The sequence below is a fragment of the Cricetulus griseus genome, chromosome 5, assembly GCF_003668045.3.
Source record: "Cricetulus griseus strain 17A/GY chromosome 5, alternate assembly CriGri-PICRH-1.0, whole genome shotgun sequence".
NCBI lineage: Eukaryota > Metazoa > Chordata > Mammalia > Rodentia > Cricetidae > Cricetulus > Cricetulus griseus.
In genome coordinates this window covers 14468510-14486897 of record NC_048598.1, presented here as the reverse complement: position 1 = coordinate 14486897, position 18388 = coordinate 14468510, and the positions used below count along the sequence as shown (strand labels likewise).

Below are 18388 nucleotides of genomic sequence, written 5' to 3'. Positions count from 1 at the left end.
AGGTGTCCTCGCCTCACTGTCTCAGGTGACCATACTCACTGTCTCAGGTGACTATACTCACTGTCTGAGGTGACTATACTCCTGAGAGATTGCTGGATTTCAATCTGCAGTTGGACACTCAGAAGGTGTCTTGGGTGGTTTTGCTTCTGTTTTTCCAGTGCCAGGAATGGAACCCAGAATCTAAAACATGGTAGTGCTGTACCCCAAGCTGTGTCTCCAGCTCAGAGGAGTGTTGTTCTAGTCCAAGGGCTTGGTGAATGCATGACTGAGATCCACAAATAACCGATACCCAGAAAGACTTTAAAGTGAAGTACTTAGGCAAGTGTTTAGGTAAGGCTGTGTTTTACTGTGAGTTTGGAGAGAGGTGGCATTTAGCCTGTTTTGTCCCATTCTGCAATTGGAGAGGGAGGGCCCTGGCTTAGCATAGGCCCTGCACCCACATAGCTGAGTCAGTGAAACTCAGTCACCCTGAAGATTGCACATCTGCCTGGCAACTAACTGCCTTATCATAGAATGTGGTAGTATTATTGTTAATTCTGTTCTTATAGCAAAAGTAATTATATACAAGTCAGGCAGTATGGCACACACCTTTAATCCCAACATTCGGGAGGCAGAGGCAGGCAGATCTCTGTGAGTTCAAGGCCAGCCTGGACTCCAGAGCAAGTGCCAGGATAGGCTACACAGAGAAACCCTGTCTTGAAAAGCAAAAACAATAAAAAAGTAATTATATATAATATTCCAGGCTGGTGGCAAGGCTTGGTGGTAGAGGGCTTGTCTGGTGTGTGCCAGGTCCTGGTTTCCATCTCATCACAAAACAGAGCTCAAATGGAAAGCAATATATATTCCAGGAGCAACCCGAAAGCTGCAGCAAAGAGTAAAATTTTTAATGTCGTGGAAGCCTTGTTACACACTGCAGCGGACAGGCATCAGGACTGAGAGATGATGCAGAGGGTGAGCGCTGAGTCCTGGTGTGTTGAGGGTGATTTCAGCCACAGAACTCTAAAGCTGAGCCAGTGTTACCTGTTCTACAAAGAGGTCTATCTTACCAGTGTGGTCCGGCTGTTCCCGCCCAGTGACGACTGGAGCAGTTTGGTGAGAACAGAATCTCTGTAGGGGATGTGCAGGACTTTCTTCCCCAGGGCTGAGTCAGCCAGAGCACTGTGTATGGAGAAAACATAAAACAATGGAGGGGATAAGAAAGAAACTGCCTCTCCAGGGGTAACTAGAGATGGCTCACACATCCCTGCGGTGGCCATGTGTTGGGGTTTGAAGGTCAACTTTGTGGGTAAGCCACTGTTTATTTCTGCCTCCAAGAAGCCGCATGCTTTCCTCACTCAAACCATGAGCCAAGATAAATCCTTCCTCCTTGAAGTGGCTTCAGGTCAGAGAAGTGACTATCCACTCGGTAAAGTGACAATAATAAACACAGACACCTGTGCAAAGGTGCCCAAGCAAGACAGGACACAAGCTAGAGACCTAAGCTCAGTTACACAAAGGACAGGGACTGGAGAGATGGCACTGAGCTTAAGAGCATGTACCACTCAAGCAGAGAACAGAGTTTGACTTTCACACCCACAGTAGGCTGTTCACAGTCGGCTGTTCACAGTCACCTGTAACTCCAGCTCCAGGGGATCTGACGCCCTCTTCTGGCCTCCCCGGGCTCCTGCACTGACGAGCACCTACCCATACTCGAAGGAAAAGTAGGACATACAGAATGAAAGAAAGGTACAAAGCTTCGAGGCAAAACTTAGATGAATAGAAATGGGGTAAATTAAGTTAGAGCTAGTGAGACAAGCATAAGCTAAAGGCTGAGTTTTCATAATTAATAAGAAGTCTCTGTGTCATGATTTGAGGTATGGTGGCCCAAGAAAGCCTGATATAGGCCCCCTCAGGCTCAGATGTTTGAATTCTTGATCCTCAGTTGGTGGAACTCTATGGAAAGGATGCGGAGGTGTGGCCATGCTGGAGGCCGTGTCACTGGGGGTGGGCTTTGAGGTCTCAAAAGCCCACAGCATTCCAGTCAGCTCTTTGCGCCCCCTGCTTCTGGATCAAGATGTGAGCTCTCAGCTACTGGTCCAATGCCATGTCTGCCTGCCTGCGACCATGTTCCCCACTGTGAAGAGCGTGGACTGTGACCCTCCGAAACTGTGAGCCCCCAAAAACTATTTCTTCTATAAGTTCCCTTGGTCATGGTGTCTCTTCAGAGAAATAGAAAAGTGTAGTAATATCTTGCTTATACTCTAACAAATAAAGCTTCCCTGAAGATCAGAGGGCAAGACCCCCTCTAGTTAGCCATGGGGGTCTGGAGGAACTGTGCTCCAGAAAAGTAACTAAGACGCATGGATATCTGTGTGCTGGTCACATACCTGATGACATTTCCTAAACTGGTTAGGCTTAAATTGACCCTGGATCCTTCCCTCAGCCGGTCCCCTTCAGACCCTGATGACTTCTGCCTCTCACTTCCTGCCAAGTCCACCATGTTGATACTGGATTGTTTGGTGAGGGCCATGTCCAGGAAAACCTGTAGAGACAGACACACCTCAGGCTGTTAGATTAATGCCTCATTGACAGACTGTCTCATGAGCTTCCATGGCTCTTCAAGGTAAATCACCGACTCCAAATATATTAAAGCAGTGATGACAGCCGTCTCTGTGCAGTGACAGTTGACAGTGACAATACCATGTCCCTGGGCTCAAGTGTCCTGCTTGCCTCTCTCTAGTTCTGCAAAGCTCTTTTGAGGGACGATAGATAGCAGTCATTACAGGCATTTCAGTAAACTTTTAGCACATCAAATGCTGTGAAACCACAAGGTTTACTGAACTTCTTTTTTTAACATTTTAATTTTCTCACTTAAAAAAAAAGAGGGGGCTGGAGCAATGGCTTAGTGGTTAAGAGTGCTGACTGCTCTTCCAGAGGACCTGGGTTTGATTCCCAGCACTGACATGGCAGCTCACAACTGTCTGTAATTTCAGCTCCAAGGGACCCAACACCCATGGCAAAACACCAATGCACATAAAATAAAAATAAATAATTAAAACAAGAGTTTCCATTTATTTACCTTCATCCAATTTCCCCTCTTGCTCCTAGATAAGAAGTTCAAATAGCAGGGTGAACCACATATACAGTATATGAATTTGACTAACACGGTAAAATTCATCCAGGGAACAGCCCTTACAGTGTACAAAACTCTCTGGTGTGGGATATTTGTTTACACTGTGGGAAGATGTGTCAATAAAAAGTTCATCTCCTCAAAGTCTTAGCACTGGTACCTGAGAGTCACTTCTGTGTCCGCTGTTTCTGGTGTGAACATGTTGGGTTCCCACCATTACGGATTCCACACTGAGAAGACGGGGGTTGTGTAATCAGAGCTGGCTATGGCATTCACCCAGGGCTCCGGAGCAACTGTTTCTAGAACAAACTGGGGATGCTGCTCAGAGACGTCCTCTCTGGTTTATCAAAGGCTGCAGTTAGTGGACGCTACAAGATTCCCAGGACTGCTCAGGCTTCATCTCAGAAAGGTGTATGAGCACCTGGATGTGCCCTTGGCTCATGGCTGAGCCTCTCAGATGGTAACCATGGGCCTGCTAGTCTTAATTTTCCATGCTAGACCACAGTCACTGTTTTCACCAAGGACTCCTTTATTAATTTGGCCTCAAATTCATTCCTCAGAGTGTAGAATTTAGTTGAGGAAAACAGCCAGCCATGTCCTGTGGGCACTCCGAGAATGGGTTGACAGTAAGACGATTCTGCCATAAGGAAGGAGCTGCTTGGTTGGGGATGGGCAGGGGGAGCAAGGCCCTCCGCTCTTCCCGTCCGGGACCCTCTGTGGCTGGAAGCAGTTACCTTAGCCCACTGGCCCACTTTGAACAGATTCTTTGGCACCACCCCAACTCTGTCACTGGGATCCTGTCCCACAGATGAGGACCCTACCTGCTTCAGCTGGATGGTGATGACCATGTGGGACCGGCTACTGCTGGCATTCATGTTGGTCGAAGCTGTCATTCTGATTTTGGACCCCTGCTCCATCAGCTTTTCAATTTGTGTGTAATTCTCACAAGGCACCCACTTCAGACCTTCCACAAAAAAACCCAGCTGTTGGTCTTCCCTGACTTTTAACCCTCCCGGAGTCTTGGTTCTGGACAGCAAATCTCTTATCTGTAGGAGGAAAGAGAAGAATTGGTATACAGTTTATTTCCTTCCTTATCACTGTAATCTCCAAATAAACCTTTCCTTCTATAAATTGCCTTGCTGTGGCATTTTATCACAGCAAAGGAAAAGTGACTAAGACAGCTGCTGTGTGGTTAGAGCATAGAGTGTGAGTGTGAATGAGGGGACTCTAGCCAGCCGGGGCCGGGTGTGGATGGCTCATGCAGGCCTTCCCTTCTCCCCAGCCCCTCTGCCTTGCCACAAACCATTAGATCACATTCCTAAAGCCAGCCACCGAGGTCTAGTCCCTTATTTGTCCACATCCTTCTCCTGACTACCAAGGTCAGTATCAAAGTATTAAAGTCCAACAATCAAAAGCCCCCGTTGGCTGCCCTAATTAACATGCCCAATGAAAATGAAACTCCTCATCCTAACGCGGGGTTTCCCCTCGTACCTTTATAAACTGCCATTTGCCTGTGGAACACGTCCGGCTCCTCTCTATCCAGAGGCAGTCAGTCCTTTGCCCTCCAGAACAAATACTCCTTTCCCCTCTCCCTTGTTCCCTTCCCCTTCTCCCTCATCCTCTATTTCTTGTCTTTGTCTCTTGTTCTCTGCCCTTTGTCACTCTGGGGCAAATAAATTTCCTTGTGCTGAGAACTTGGTCTTGGGGTATCTTGAGCCGACTCTGAGGTTCTTTACAGTGAAGAACAAAGGGTTTGAGATGGTGCTGGAGAGGCAGGTGAGCTACATTTAACACAGAGTGACCAGTGACCAGAGCCCTTGGTGCTAGTAACCCATGGAGCCGCTCAGGCATGTATGTTGTTAGCACAGGCTCTCGGGATGGCTGGGGCTCAGTGATGGCGCCTGGGTTTAGGGTGTGCTGGGACCTGGGTTTGATTCTCAGCAGAAAGAGAGCGAGAAGGAGAGAGACAGACAGACACACAGATACAGAGACAGGCAGGCATGCAGAGAGAGGCAGACACACGGGGAGAGAGAAAGAGAGAGAGAGAGAGAGAGAGAGAGAGAGAGAGAGAGAGAGAGAGAGAGAGAGGCAGACAGACACACAGAGACAGAAAGAGACAGGGATCGAGATAGACACAGAGAGAATGTTACCTGTTCATTGTAGATTTCCAGCATGCTAAACATGACCTGTAGAGAGAGCAGTGTGTCAAGGTTGTTGTCCTGAGTTCAGGAGTGATGTAGCAAGGACTTAAATATTCAACAAAGGAAAAGACTAACTAACATTAACTGTGATAAACTGTTTCAAACTGCCTGGTTCTCAAGGATTTTATGGCAATGGAAATTCTTTCAATATAAATTTTAAGAAGACACAGAACAGGCTGGGATCTCCTCAGTGGGTAAGAACCCTGGCTGCTCAGGCAAGAGGACCCGAGTTTGGATCCCCAGCACCCACACACAAAGCCAGGTGTGACTGTGTTCATTTATTACCGTAGGGGTGCAGACAAGAGGAACTCTGGGCTCTCTGTCTGCCAGTCTACCTAAAAAAACATCAAACTCCGGGTTCAGTAGAGACCTTTTCTCAAGGGGACAAAGTGGAGAGTGATGTAAGGGACACCCAAAGTCCTCCCCCCGGCTCCACACATGTGCAGGGAAGCATGTATGTCTACTGTATAGACACGCATTCATGTACACACACACACACACACACACACACACACACACACACACACAATGAAAAAGAAAAACACACAAAACAGGGATTGTGGGAAGGGCCTGCAATTCAGCTCTCAGGAGGTTAAAGCAGGAAGACTAATTAGACCAAGGACGGGAAGGGAAGAGGTGGCTTCTGCCATTCGGTGCTGTTGGAGAGTTTTAGGATGGGCTTTATGGAAATGACCGGTGAAAGGTTCAGGCTTTAATTCTGATCGGCAATATCTCCTTAAGAGACAGACCCCGCCCTCTGACAACAATCAGGGCACGCACAGGGACGTGCCATCACCACGTAACCCACCACGCATTTACAGCCTGCGTGAGGACTCTGGGCATGCACGGAACCTCAGTGTGCATGCACAGTGTTCCCTTTAAAAGTTCCAACTTCCTTGCTTCACTCTCTCTCTGCTTCTGCTCCGCTCTCTCTTCTCCCACCTACACACACACTCTCTGCCTCTCTATGGATCTTTGTGAGTTCAAGGCCAGCCTGGTCACAGATCAAATTCCAGGACAGGCTCCAAAGTCACAGAAAAACCCTGCCTCAGAAAGAAGTTAAGTTTAAGCAAACAGCTAAAATGTGTACATGTAGCTACTGTTTAAGGACTATAAGGTAACTCTATGCAGTCTTAAATTCAGCTGTGCTAAGTTTCAAATATTTTACTAAGTTGAAACCAGTTACAGTCGGGCTGAAAATTAATTACAGAAATAAGACCTTACCTAGCCACCTGTATGCTTCTTGTGTGCTCAAGGCAAGTAACTAAAACAGACAAACAGACCTCTAATGCTTCAGAGATCTTCAAAATATGGCATTTAAATTGTTATCTTTAAAGTTTATAATATCAGACAGACTGCCAGATCCTGACAGTGGCCCAAAGAAGATTATGAGGCAACCCAGTTCCTGCACCTGGACCAGTGAGCGAGATGCTCAGATGTGATACCTGCCGCCTGCCAGAACCTGGCCGAGACTGTGGACAAAGCTGCTGGACACTGGAAAATTGATTGCACCCCCTTTGCCTAGACAAAACAAGGTCAGTCTTTTCCATGTCCCTCTTCCACAGAGAGGGAAAAAAATCTCTCACCTTATAGGCCTGGCAAAGATTGCTGGTCTTTGAGACACCTGCCTCCAGCGGGAATGGAGAAACTTAGGTATGGCTAACTGTATATGGACTGGCTTCTGTCACTTTTTAGTAGATTCAGATAAAATATACCCTTCTCAGATCTCTGAAATATTAATGGTTGTCAACTTGGCAGCATTAGACAGTCAGATCCACTGTAGACTATCATGTTACTGATATCAGCATGTTAGCTGATAAAGTAATGACTACCGTTCAGTTACAAGTTTAAGGTTTTTAAGTTTATTTTGGTTGTCATCTAAGTACAAACTTAAAGGGCTTTTCATCAGGCCAAAGGCACCTCTGTCCAATCCATACCTGGCTCTCTGGACAGAAGAAAAATGTACATGCTTATAGCCCAAATCTGTAGTTTTTGCTTTGCCAGGACTCAAAGTTATAAATATGTTCCTGCTGTTTGAACAGATATCCAGATATCTGCTTTTTCTGCACTGTGGGCTTCAGTAAATAAGTTTTAACCTCTGTTCCTAGTTTAAACATGTCTTAAACAGGTTTCTGCTTCTGGCAGACATCTGAGTATCAGTTGCTGACTACAGGCTGTTCTAAGTAGACTTCGAGCCCTGGACTTGCTATGGATGTGAACCAGTCCAGCTGATGTGGACACCCCCTGTCTCTGCAACAGAGTCTGCTAACCAGAAGCTCCTGATGGATTCCCCATTGCCTAAATTCCTTTTTTGCTTTTGACTAGCATTTCAACCTTCTGGGGTCCCTAACTTCCTCCCAAAGTCAGCAGGAAGTAGCTTGGGAAAGAATTCGCCGCCCATTTTCCCTGGTTAAAATGCAAGGGAGGGACTCCCTTGCATGGGGATGCCAATATCTCTCACTCCCTGATGGGGGCGCTAGAGAGACAGCAATTCCATGATTGGAATTTCCAAAAAAGAAAATGGGGGAATGAAGGGACCAGCTCCCCTTTCGGCAGCCATAACAGCCGAACACGTGCTTGCCATAACCTTGCCTTGGTCACTTAGAGGTCAGATGCCTGCCTCATGGCAAGGAACCAATCAGAAGTTAGCTGGTGGTGCTATGCTTTATGGCTCTGGGTGTGCTTTACTGACGCACAAAGCATAGCAACCACCCTGGGAGGGCCTATGGGCCATAACAACCAGTTGCTCAATCAACACAGGGCAAGCCCTCCAAGGCTGGAGGCACACCAATCCTGAGCCTGTGCATACCCCTAGACACTCCCCTTACGCTGCCCTATAAAGATCTGTACGCAGTGGGTTCGAGCTGTCTTTGCTAGCCATCTGCCATGGCGGGTGGGTGAAAGACCTGAGCTAACATGGGGTTAGCTCATTAAATTACAATAAAGCCTCATGCAGTTTGCAGCAAGCTCTCGAATCTGCCTGGTGATTGGGGTGACCGAAGATGTGGCCTGGGACCCCAGTACCTGAGTTTTCCGGGGGTCTAACACTCCTATCACCATACATGACAAGTATGTACCTATTTTAGGACACACCTGTAGTTGGTATTTTTCTTTTCTTTCTTAAGCACCTACACACACTGTAACTTGTTTAAGAGTTTTTACAGTCTGCACCTGTCTTACTGTGCACCTGTAGCGTTCTCTGACCCTATTAGCCAAACCTTAAACTGCTAAGCAGAAGCTAGGCCCTCCACCACGTGGCCCTGGCAGTTGACTCCACTCACTCCCTCCTGTCAGTGAGAGCCAAGCCTTAACCCCTGGGCCTGACCAAGAGCTGCGTTTTCCTGGGACTGTGTTTAACTGAGATCAGCATTTAACCACATCAGCTCTAGGAAGTTGATTCCCACACTGTGGCAGGCAATTTTTACTTACCTTGTTGTTTCTACTTAGTGTGCACAGCAGCGCCTTTTAAAGGAACGGTATCCCCACTCCCCATCCCCACCCAATCCGGGTCAGCTTTTGCAGGCCCTATGTGGAAATCTGGGCTCAACACTGGACGACAAATGGTGTTTTAACTTCAGCCTTAACCTACTGCTATCTCAGCCTGGAATTGTAGCTCAGTAGTTAAAAGCCTGTTTAATTAGCAGTGGCCTGGCCACTCAGGCAGCAGCCTGGTGAGAATTCTGCTCCCACGGGCACCACCCTGTCACTGCCACTAAAGGTAGCTTTAACTAAATCTCTGTCATTCAATTAGGAATAAGACTTGAGATAAAGGTTGGGGTGAAAACCTGAGACCGCAGAGAGACTGAGTAGCAACTAGTTAACCCTCTCTTCTTACCGGTAGAGGCAGAAGACCCATGCTTCCGCTTTGACAAACAGAAAAACCTGTGCTACTCCAAACCCTACCCTACTATTTCCTGTGTCTCTCTATCTTGGAAGCCCTCTGAGGCTCTATGATTACTTTCTGTCAACTAGTTGCTAACTCAGCCTCCTGACCCAAGGTTAATTTTATTTAATTAACATAAATGAAAACTCAGGATTCACAGTGTGATGGAATATCCCCCAACACACACACACACACACACACACACACACACACACACACACACACACCTGAAAACACAGACGCTGGTGCCTTCCACTTGTGGAAATGAAAAGGTGCAGTTCCCAAGAAAAAGGATTCTAGAATATGGATGCATACCTGGGGTTCTATGTTTTTCTTCTGTGTCTTCATAGCTTGGAAGAGCTCTTCACACACCCTTGGAATAATACCCTTGTTTGTGCCAAAGCCAATCATGGAGTAGCTTTTTCCAGAGCCAGTCTGGCCATAGGCCAGGAGAGTAGCATTGTAACCTCTCCAGGCACTGTCTAGAATTCCCCTTCCGATGTCATGGAACACATGGATCTAGAAAGGAAATTGTAAGCGTCACCAGTCATCGTGGCTCTAAAGCATTTCGTCAACACACATATGAATGTGTGCACACACTCTCACAACACAGACCCCCCTCCACAGAACTGTCGTTTGTATCCAGGGTGCCACCCAAAGGTTCATGTGTCAAAGCATTAGCCCCGAGGCGGGTAGCACTGGGAGGCTGTGGAAACACCCCAGTCTCTTTCTGTCTTCATGTCCTGCATGAGATCTGGAGTTTTGCCTCTCGCTCCCCCAGCACTGCCTGCTGTAATCATTACTTCACCACAGGCTGAAAAAGGGATGGGCTAGTACCCACAGAATGAACCGAGGAAGCCTGGGCTCTTCAAAGTGCATTATCGCAGGTAGTTTTTTTATACCAGCAGAAAGTTGCCTAGTGCATACACCCTTAAACCTCGGGAGGCAGAGTCAGGCAGATCTCTGTGAGTTCGAGGCCAGCCTGGTCTACAGAGCAAGTTCCAGGACAGCCAGGACTACACAGAGAAACCCTGTTTCTAAACAGAAAACAAAAAATACTATTTGTTTCTCATAGAAAAGAATAAAAACTGCACGCCTTTAATCCCAGCACTCAGGAGGCACAGACAGGAGGGTCTCTGTGAGTTTGAGGCCAGCTTGGTCTATACAAGAAGTTCCAGGCTAGCCAGGGCTGCATAGAGAGACACTGTATCAAAAAAACAAAACAAAACAAAAAAACAGCAATAAAGAGTTATTGTATTCTAGGGTTGTGTGGTCTCTAGGATCAATGGAATTTGACCTATAGATTTCAGGAACACCTTGTCTGTATTTTTACTCAAAGCATATCTGAATGAAGTTATCTGCAGCTCTTTTGTCCACAGGTTTATTTTTTTTTTACGTGTGTGTGTGTGTGTGTGTGTGTGTGTGTGTGTGTGTGTGTGTGTATGCAGGTGCCCTTGGAGGCCAGGGTGGGGTGTTGGATGCCCTGGAGCTGGAGTTATAGGTGATTGTGAATCATTCAACACAGGGCCTGGCAAACAATCTCAGGTCCTCTGCAAGGGCAGCCAGTGCACTACCCACTGAGCATCTATTCAGCCTGCTACTGGGTAAACCTCAGGAGTGATCACCAAGCTTAGTCATTTTGCATCCTTCCTACTTGACACTATTCGAATCTTTCTTCCTTTCTTTCTTTCTTTCTTTCTTTCTTTCTTTCTTTCTTTCTTTCTTTCTTTCTTTCTTCCTTTCTTCCTTTTTTTGAGGCAGGGTTTCTCTGTGGCTTTGGAGGCTGTCCTGGAACTAGCTCTTGTAAACCAGGCTGGTCTCACAGAGATCAGTCTGCCTCTGCCTCCTGATTGCTGCCATTAAATGCGTGAGCCACCACTGCCCAGCCACTATTGGAATCTTAGGGATTTTTGCTGTTGTTTTTGTTCTTAGTTACAATTTTTTAAATTACATTTTATTTATTTTGTGTGCATGTGTGCATTTGTGTATTGGAAGGATGTGTGTGCTTGCCACAGTTCATGTGTGGAGGAGTTGCTTTTCTCTTTCCACCATGTTGGTCTCAGGGACTGAATTCAGGTCATCATACATGGTGCTGGTGGCAAGTCACCGACCCTTGTCCTTCATTTTTATAAACTGAGAGTTTTTACTGGCGTCGTCTTGCACTGGGATAGAGTGTGAATATATTATCTGCATGCTAAAAAGTCTCGTGTATCTTGGAATGACATTTCCAGTGCTTCCCACCCATCCCTGTATGACCAGAGGGAAGACTTCCCTTCGTTTGACTTCATTGCTAGTCAGCTTTCCATTGCTGTAATACCTGAGGTAATCAGTTTATAGAGAGAAGATTGGTTTGGGCTCATAGGTTCAATGCTCAGCAGGCCCCATTGCTATGGGTCTGTGGTGGGACAATGTATCACGGCAGGAGACTCGTCGCCCGAAGCTAGAAAGCAGAGTAAGGTAGGAAGGGCAGGGGGTCCCCACATTCCCTTCAAGGACATGCCAGTACCCAGAGTTCCTCCAGCAGGTCTTGCCTCTCACAAGCACCAAGGCTGAGGAGCGAGTCTCGGCATTCACACGCCTTCTGAGGATCCGAACTCAGGTCCTCACGCTGCCGCAGCAAGTGCGTAGCCAACTGAGCCATCTCCCTGCTCTGGCCTGGACAATACTGAAGTGTTTATAGTGCGTCAGAAAAGAAAACACAAAACACAATCTACCATTGACATTTCTAAGCGACTTACCTGGCCTGCGAATTTACTGGTTGGATTAGATGGAATAAGGACGCCATCTTCGTCCTTTTGAAATCCGTCATGAGACCAATACGCCAGGTCAAAGGTGAAGGTCTTCAAATGTCCTCTGTTCTTAGGGTCTCGGATGGTGGTGCTTTGGGAATGCATGGAAATCACACATTGGCTTCCAGAGTTCTTCTCTCTCTATAGTCAGGTTATAAATTCAGAATCACAGTACATTCTGGCTAGGAGTCACTTGTCCCAAACACTTGTGTTGGTTTGAATGAGAATGACCCCAGTGGGCTCATATTTGAATGTCTGTTTTCCGGATGCTGTGGCAGGGTCTTTGAAACCTCAAGGCCCACCAGAAGCAACAACACCTCCTTCAACACAGCCACACCCTCTCCACTTTCCGTTTCTCTGCCTCTGACTTGCTGATCTGATGTAAACTCTCGATGGGCGTTGGTGGCGCACGCCTTTAATCCCAGCACTCGGGAGGCAGAGGCAGGTGGATCTCTGTGAGTTTGAGGCCAGCCTGGTCTCCAGCGTGAGTGCCAGGACAGCCAGGGCTGTTAAGAGAAATCCTGTATTGAATCCTGCCTCCCATCATCCACCAAAAGAATGTAAGCTCTCAGCTACTTTCCCGGGGCCATGTCTGTATGACTGCAGCCGTCTTCCCTGACATGATGGTCATGGACTCAACCCTCTGAAACTAGAAGCAGCCCCCAATTAGATACTTTTTGTTATGTGTTGCTTGGGCCATGGTGTCTCTTCACAGCAACAGAATGGTGAGAAAGCCTGATTTATAAGCCCTTTTCTCTGAGCAGAACTGCAGGAGCTGCCCAGGCCCATGCTTCTGCCTGTAAGGCTCACTCTGCAGCCCCAATCCCTACTGCTTCCTTTGTCTCATGGCAACACATGGCTAGTTCCAACATATTGAGACTGGATTTTTTTCTAGAACAATTGGCAAGTCAACCAGAAAACTGAGGAACTGGACAAGAGAACGGAAGCTTGAGCGAGAGGGCACACAGAGAAGAATATAATATATATGAGAAGGAGGTCTGTATGGAAGATGCTTGTGACTGTCCCAGTGAGTACAAATGTACCCCAAAGGCATTGCTAGGTTTTGAAGAGCTATTTGCCAAATGTCAATTGCACTGCTGTCCAAAGGAAGGGCAGTGTCTTTCTACTGTAGTGGGGTTGTTTCTGTGAACTGGATGGCCACCAAAGTCCAGATGGCTATGGCAACAGAGCTAAAAATTCACCAGAGTTACAGCCTGTGCCATGCAGGGGAAGAATCCCAGCGACCAGCTTTGTGCCGGAGGTAAACAAGGGGGAGGAATCCGGGAACTGCCACCTCAAACGCATTGAAGGAAATGAGGACTGAGACCCCTCCTTCTCCTGACCCCCACTTTTCTGTGACTATTAACACAAAGGTGTACCAATGGAGACAGAAATCGGGACTGTTCAAGATGGCACTGTGGCAGGATTCCTAGACAGCTAGCAAAATCTTTTTGTTTTGGTTCTTCGAGACAGGGTTTCTCTGTGTAGCCCTGGCTGCCCTGGAACTCTCTCTGTAGACCAGGCTGGCCTCCAACTCACAGAGATCTGCCTGCCTCTGCCTTCTAAGTGTTGGGACTAAAGACAGACGCCAACATCGCCTGGCTAACAAAATCCTTTCAACAAGTATTCCTGAGAACCTTACCAGTGTGAGTACACTCTGAATGTGGGAATGGCATTTCTGTGAGAGGAGCAATATTACCCATCATCTGGCCTGAGAAGGAGCATCCAGACTGCCTGCCAGATCCAAGGAACTCGGTCCACAGTAGAACTGATCGATATGACCATAAAAGAAACCTGGCCAAATAAGAGGGGTGTGCCAGGGTGGGCAGCTGAGGGCAAGCATGGAGGAAGTCTTGGGTATTTTGTGAGCACTGTGTGTGGATGAGAGAAGCCACTTATGCCCAGGAGATTCCAGGGCCTGGGAAATCCATTTTTATTGTATTTCGTTTTATTATTAGTGTATGTATGGTGGGCGTGTGTGTGTGTGCACACATGCATGCATCAGAGAACAACTTTTGGGAGTCATTTCTCTCCTTCCACTGTGGGTTCTAGGGATCAAACATGTCATTAGGCTTGTGCACAAGAGCTTTTACCCACCGAGCTATCTCACCAGCCCAAGAAAGCCATTTTTATGGATAGAATGAAAAACAGACTTACCAACTACCTCCTGAGAACAGAGAACCCATATCCGTCCCCCATCCTCTGTTCTCGTGATAATTTTAAAGGAGAATGGCCCCTACAGGCTCATGTTTGCATGCTTAGTCCCCAGTTAGTTGACCTGCTTGGGATTAAGAGCTGTCACTCAGATGGGCTTGGAGGTTTTAAAAGCCCCCATAATTCCAATTGGCACTCACTCTGCCTGTGGTTGTCTTCACATGTCTCTCAGCTACTATTCCAGTGCCATGCCCGCCTGCCTGCCTGCCTGCTGCCACGCTCCTTGCCATGATGGTCATAGATGTTGCTAAATCCTGGAACCATGAGTCCCCAAATTGAATGCTTCTTTTTATATGTTGCCTCGGTCATGGTGTTTTGTCATGGTAAGAAAACTAACTAACCCCCTTTATGATGGGGACAAGGCTTTGAGAAACTGTGCACACATTTTTAGTTATAATTGTCATAACACCTGGTGAGAGAAAGAACAGGCAAAAATGAAAGGGAAAGGGGGGTGTGGCACTTGGGTTAGAAAACAGGAATGGTGTGGTGTGGTTTGCTCCATTCCTGCTCCACTCCCAGCGTGATCTTGGTAGCCTGGCAGATGGGAAGTAAGGCCCAAGCCACAGTTCTCACCTTTCCCCTCTGCTGCCCCACTCTTGTAGGGCAGAGGAATGGGTCCCTCAAGTCCATGTTACAAGAGGTAGACCAGGATTCTATCTCAGAATAAGATTTAGAGGGTGACACAGTCCTCCCAGGGAACTCACTATGTCACTGGGCCTACAAAGACAAGGAGACCATTGCTCTGGTAGATACAGGCGCTGCAGGCACATGGGCTCATGGCAACTGACGGTGCTTTCCAGGGCCTTGTACAGTAAACAGGTGGTAAAGGGGCTAAGACCATCAGAGAAAAACAAGTGTTCTTTCTGTGCCTGGGAATTAGGAGAACATTTTGTTCTATTCTATTTTGTACTAATATCCCTGGTCCCTGAGAATATTCTGGGGGTTAGATACTCTATTAGGAGAGACATTACAGAGGTGGGAAAAGGAACAATTCAAAACTCAGGTTGTAAAGGCAGTAATTGAAGGTGCAATGGGACCCTTGGCCTCCTCACCCAGAAGTAGTTACTTTTCTCATGCCCATGACGAAGTACTTGAGCAAAGTGATTTAAGGAAGGGCTTGTTTGGGCTGTGTCAGGGCTAGGCACGATGGTGGGGACGGCTGGGGGGACTGGTGACAGGAGCTTGTGGCAGTTTGTTCGTAGTTTAGCAGATCAGGATGCAATGATGGAATTCTAAGCAAGCTCAAGCTGAAGGTCTTGGTAGCTTTCTTAGGCCCACGAGGCCCTGCCCCAAAGGCGGCTCCAGGATTTCCCAACACTGTCCCTGGCTGGGAAGCAAGCATTCTGACATGCAGGGTGGGGGGCATTTCCATGTTCAAAGCACTCAATGTACCATGGGGAGGGGGGGCATTCACAGTAAAGGCAGGTAACATAAGCTGCCAATGAACCTGATGGGATTGGAAAGACTGTGGAAGAGGGTAGATTTGTGGGGGGCTCAGTAAGACACCTCCCATCCTGACTATACACAGATGCTGGAGGAAACTACCTTCTCTTGGTCCTGTGCATGCTGCCCTGATATTAGGGGATAGCATTTTGAGCATCCCTTATAATTAGATCCATAGAATTGGACATTTTAGGCCCTGCCCAGGAGTAGCTACACAGGCCAGCTATCACAAAGAGGACTGGTTGGGAACCTGGTACTTTTTCTTGCTGGTAAGACCTGGGTCTACTATAGTGATACTGTGCCAATCAGTAAAGATTATAGCCCTTTAGAGGACACAGTAGGACCCTGGATATCTGAGACACTCTTAGGGGTGACTGGTGAATAAAATCCGTTTGTGACTTGGGGCGCATGTTTGTGTGTAGGTGTGTGTGGATGAGTGGTGGTGGTGTATAGGGTGCACACTCCTCTATCTCCTGTATGGAAAAGATGTACAGGGTTTACAGAACTAGAAAGTTCTCCTTCCTCATATAGTGTGAGGCCTATGCCCACAGTATGAGCTAATGAAAACAGGAGCCACACAGGGCATTTAAAAAGGCACACTGTGACATTCTAGGCTCCAGGAGGTAACCTCTTATCAGGGGTGCCAGTCAAGTTAGCTGCTATTTGTAGATTCATGAGCTGGGCTCCTAGGCAAGAACAGAAAAGTACCTCTATGTTTTTGGTCCTAGCTTAGGAAAGATGCAGAAAATCAACTGGATACTTAGCCTTTAGATTTTTGTGTGTTTTGCCTGCATGTACTATGTGCAAGCCCGGTGCCTGTGGAGGTTGGAAGAGGGCATCAGCTGCCCAGGAACTGGAGTCATAGGTGCTTAGAATTAACACTTCCTGGCAGTGTATAGCAACAAAACTTCACTGGTCACAGTGAGCAAAGACAAGTCTAGCATTACGAAAAGGGTGGAAGGCAGGTTCCAGAAGTAACAATGGGTACAGTGCACCTCTCTACCTGGCAAGCCCATTACAACACAGTATCCTCTCCAAGTTCCCAAGTAGGATGGGGCACAGCCAAAGGGAAGGGGGTCTTGTGCACATGAGATCAGGAGCAGCAGTGTTTCCATAAAAGGCTATAGATTTGCAGGAAACCCATTAACATTAAGTGTGGCTGGGCATGGTCTCATTCTGTGACTTAGGTCTCTTGTTGATTCTCCTACCTCAGCATTCTGTGTTGAGATCACTGATGTATGTCCACACATGGCAAGACCTACTTTTTTTGTTTTTGTTTTTGTAGACAGGGTTTCTCTGTGACTTTGGAGGCTGTCCTAGAACTCGCTCTTGTAAACCAGGCTGGTCTCGAACTCACAGAGATCCAACTGCCTCTGCCTCCTGAGTGCTGGGATTAAAGGCAAGCAAGACCTACTTTTAAGAAGACAAACTGTTTTTGAGACAGGGTTCCATGTAGCCTGTGTAGATGCACAACACAGCCAAGGACAGCTTAGTCTGCTGCCTCTCCCTCCTCAGGCTGGATCTCCACATCACCACACCAGTTTTACATAGTGCTGGTGAGCCACCCTTGGGATTCATTTATGGTAGGTGAACACTGTGAACTGAGCTACACCTCTGCCCCCGTACATGCATTAAAAGCAGATAGCACACATTTTTATGTAAAAAACTGCACTGGTTTAAATAATTATTGACAGTATTTCTCGTGTCAGTATTTTATTGTGCTACTTGTACCAAGGAATGAAATTGTTTACTAAATTATGTTTAGATCTTTGTTATTCATTTGACAAATTCATTTAAATAAGTTTAATATTTCATAAATGACAAGCAGCTTAAATACAAATTCAGAAACTATTATTAAAAAAGGAATAAAATCAGGCAGTAATTGTCAACAAGGCAATGAACATGGACTGACCTGGCTGAAAGGCCGTACCCGCACCGCCACTGTCACACGGTCCGTGCTCGGCACAGGCATTTTCCCCATTTTCTCATTATCCATAATGCTATTTGGTAGAAAAATAACAAAGCACACTGCTACACTTCACACGAAAACATCCAAAGCTTAGCTGACAAAGGTAGTCTGTTTCTAGGTATCAATTATTAAGGGTCCATTCATTACACACTATCAATTACCTGCCATAAATTATTTGACAACACTTATTTATTCATGAATTTCATAGCCTCCATTGTGCACACTCATACTGCAGAACAGGGCATTTTGTTCTCCTTTCCACGGCTACTCCACATTCTTCCATTCTGGATAATCTGTGCCTGAGGTCCTGTGGTAATTGCAGTTTTAACCTGAATACTAAGAGGCTTCTGTGATTCAGTAGCTTTCGCAGCATGGGTAGTCAGTCTAATATTGGTCCGGACCCCTCTTCTCAACATCAGGCACACACCAGGTGTACTGAGTTATCTGGAGCAGATTTATTCACATCTCCTTCTCAAATCCTTCCATGAGGTTGCTAAGAAGCAGTGAACCGGTCAATCTAACCTGGATAATTAGTCTCTGAACTGAGAGACAAGATAGTCTTTAAGTTACTGAACAAGAAATGCCAGCATTATAGTTAACCAAAGCAGTACTGGAAAATTACTCTTTTGAGGTAGATTATACAAAATTTGTAAAACTACAAAAAGGCAATCACATGCCCACAATCCAAATTCAACACACTATCAGGCAAAGTCCAAGGAAAGTACATGTAATGATTAGAAATCTGAGTAACACTCAAAGTGCATAAATTATAAAACAGCA

The 18388-nt window shown here is 46.7% G+C and overlaps 1 protein-coding gene across 1 annotated transcript in view; it reads right to left on the bottom strand.

Moving 5' to 3' along the window:
- Positions 1–17644, bottom strand: part of LOC103161207 (kinesin-like protein KIF28P) — a 43157-nt gene extending 25513 nt beyond the window's left edge. The window contains exons 1-7 of the mRNA XM_027418857.2: positions 17552–17644; positions 11932–12123; positions 9509–9712; positions 5260–5295; positions 3931–4155; positions 2367–2521; positions 1047–1158 (exon numbers count right to left, since the gene is read on the bottom strand). Coding sequence (XP_027274658.1) covers positions 1047–1158; positions 2367–2521; positions 3931–4155; positions 5260–5295; positions 9509–9712; positions 11932–12123; positions 17552–17635 — 1008 coding nt within the window. The 5' untranslated portion in view covers positions 17636–17644. The remainder of the gene's footprint in view (positions 1–1046; positions 1159–2366; positions 2522–3930; positions 4156–5259; positions 5296–9508; positions 9713–11931; positions 12124–17551) is intronic.
- Between the last annotated feature and the right edge of the window lie 744 nt (positions 17645–18388).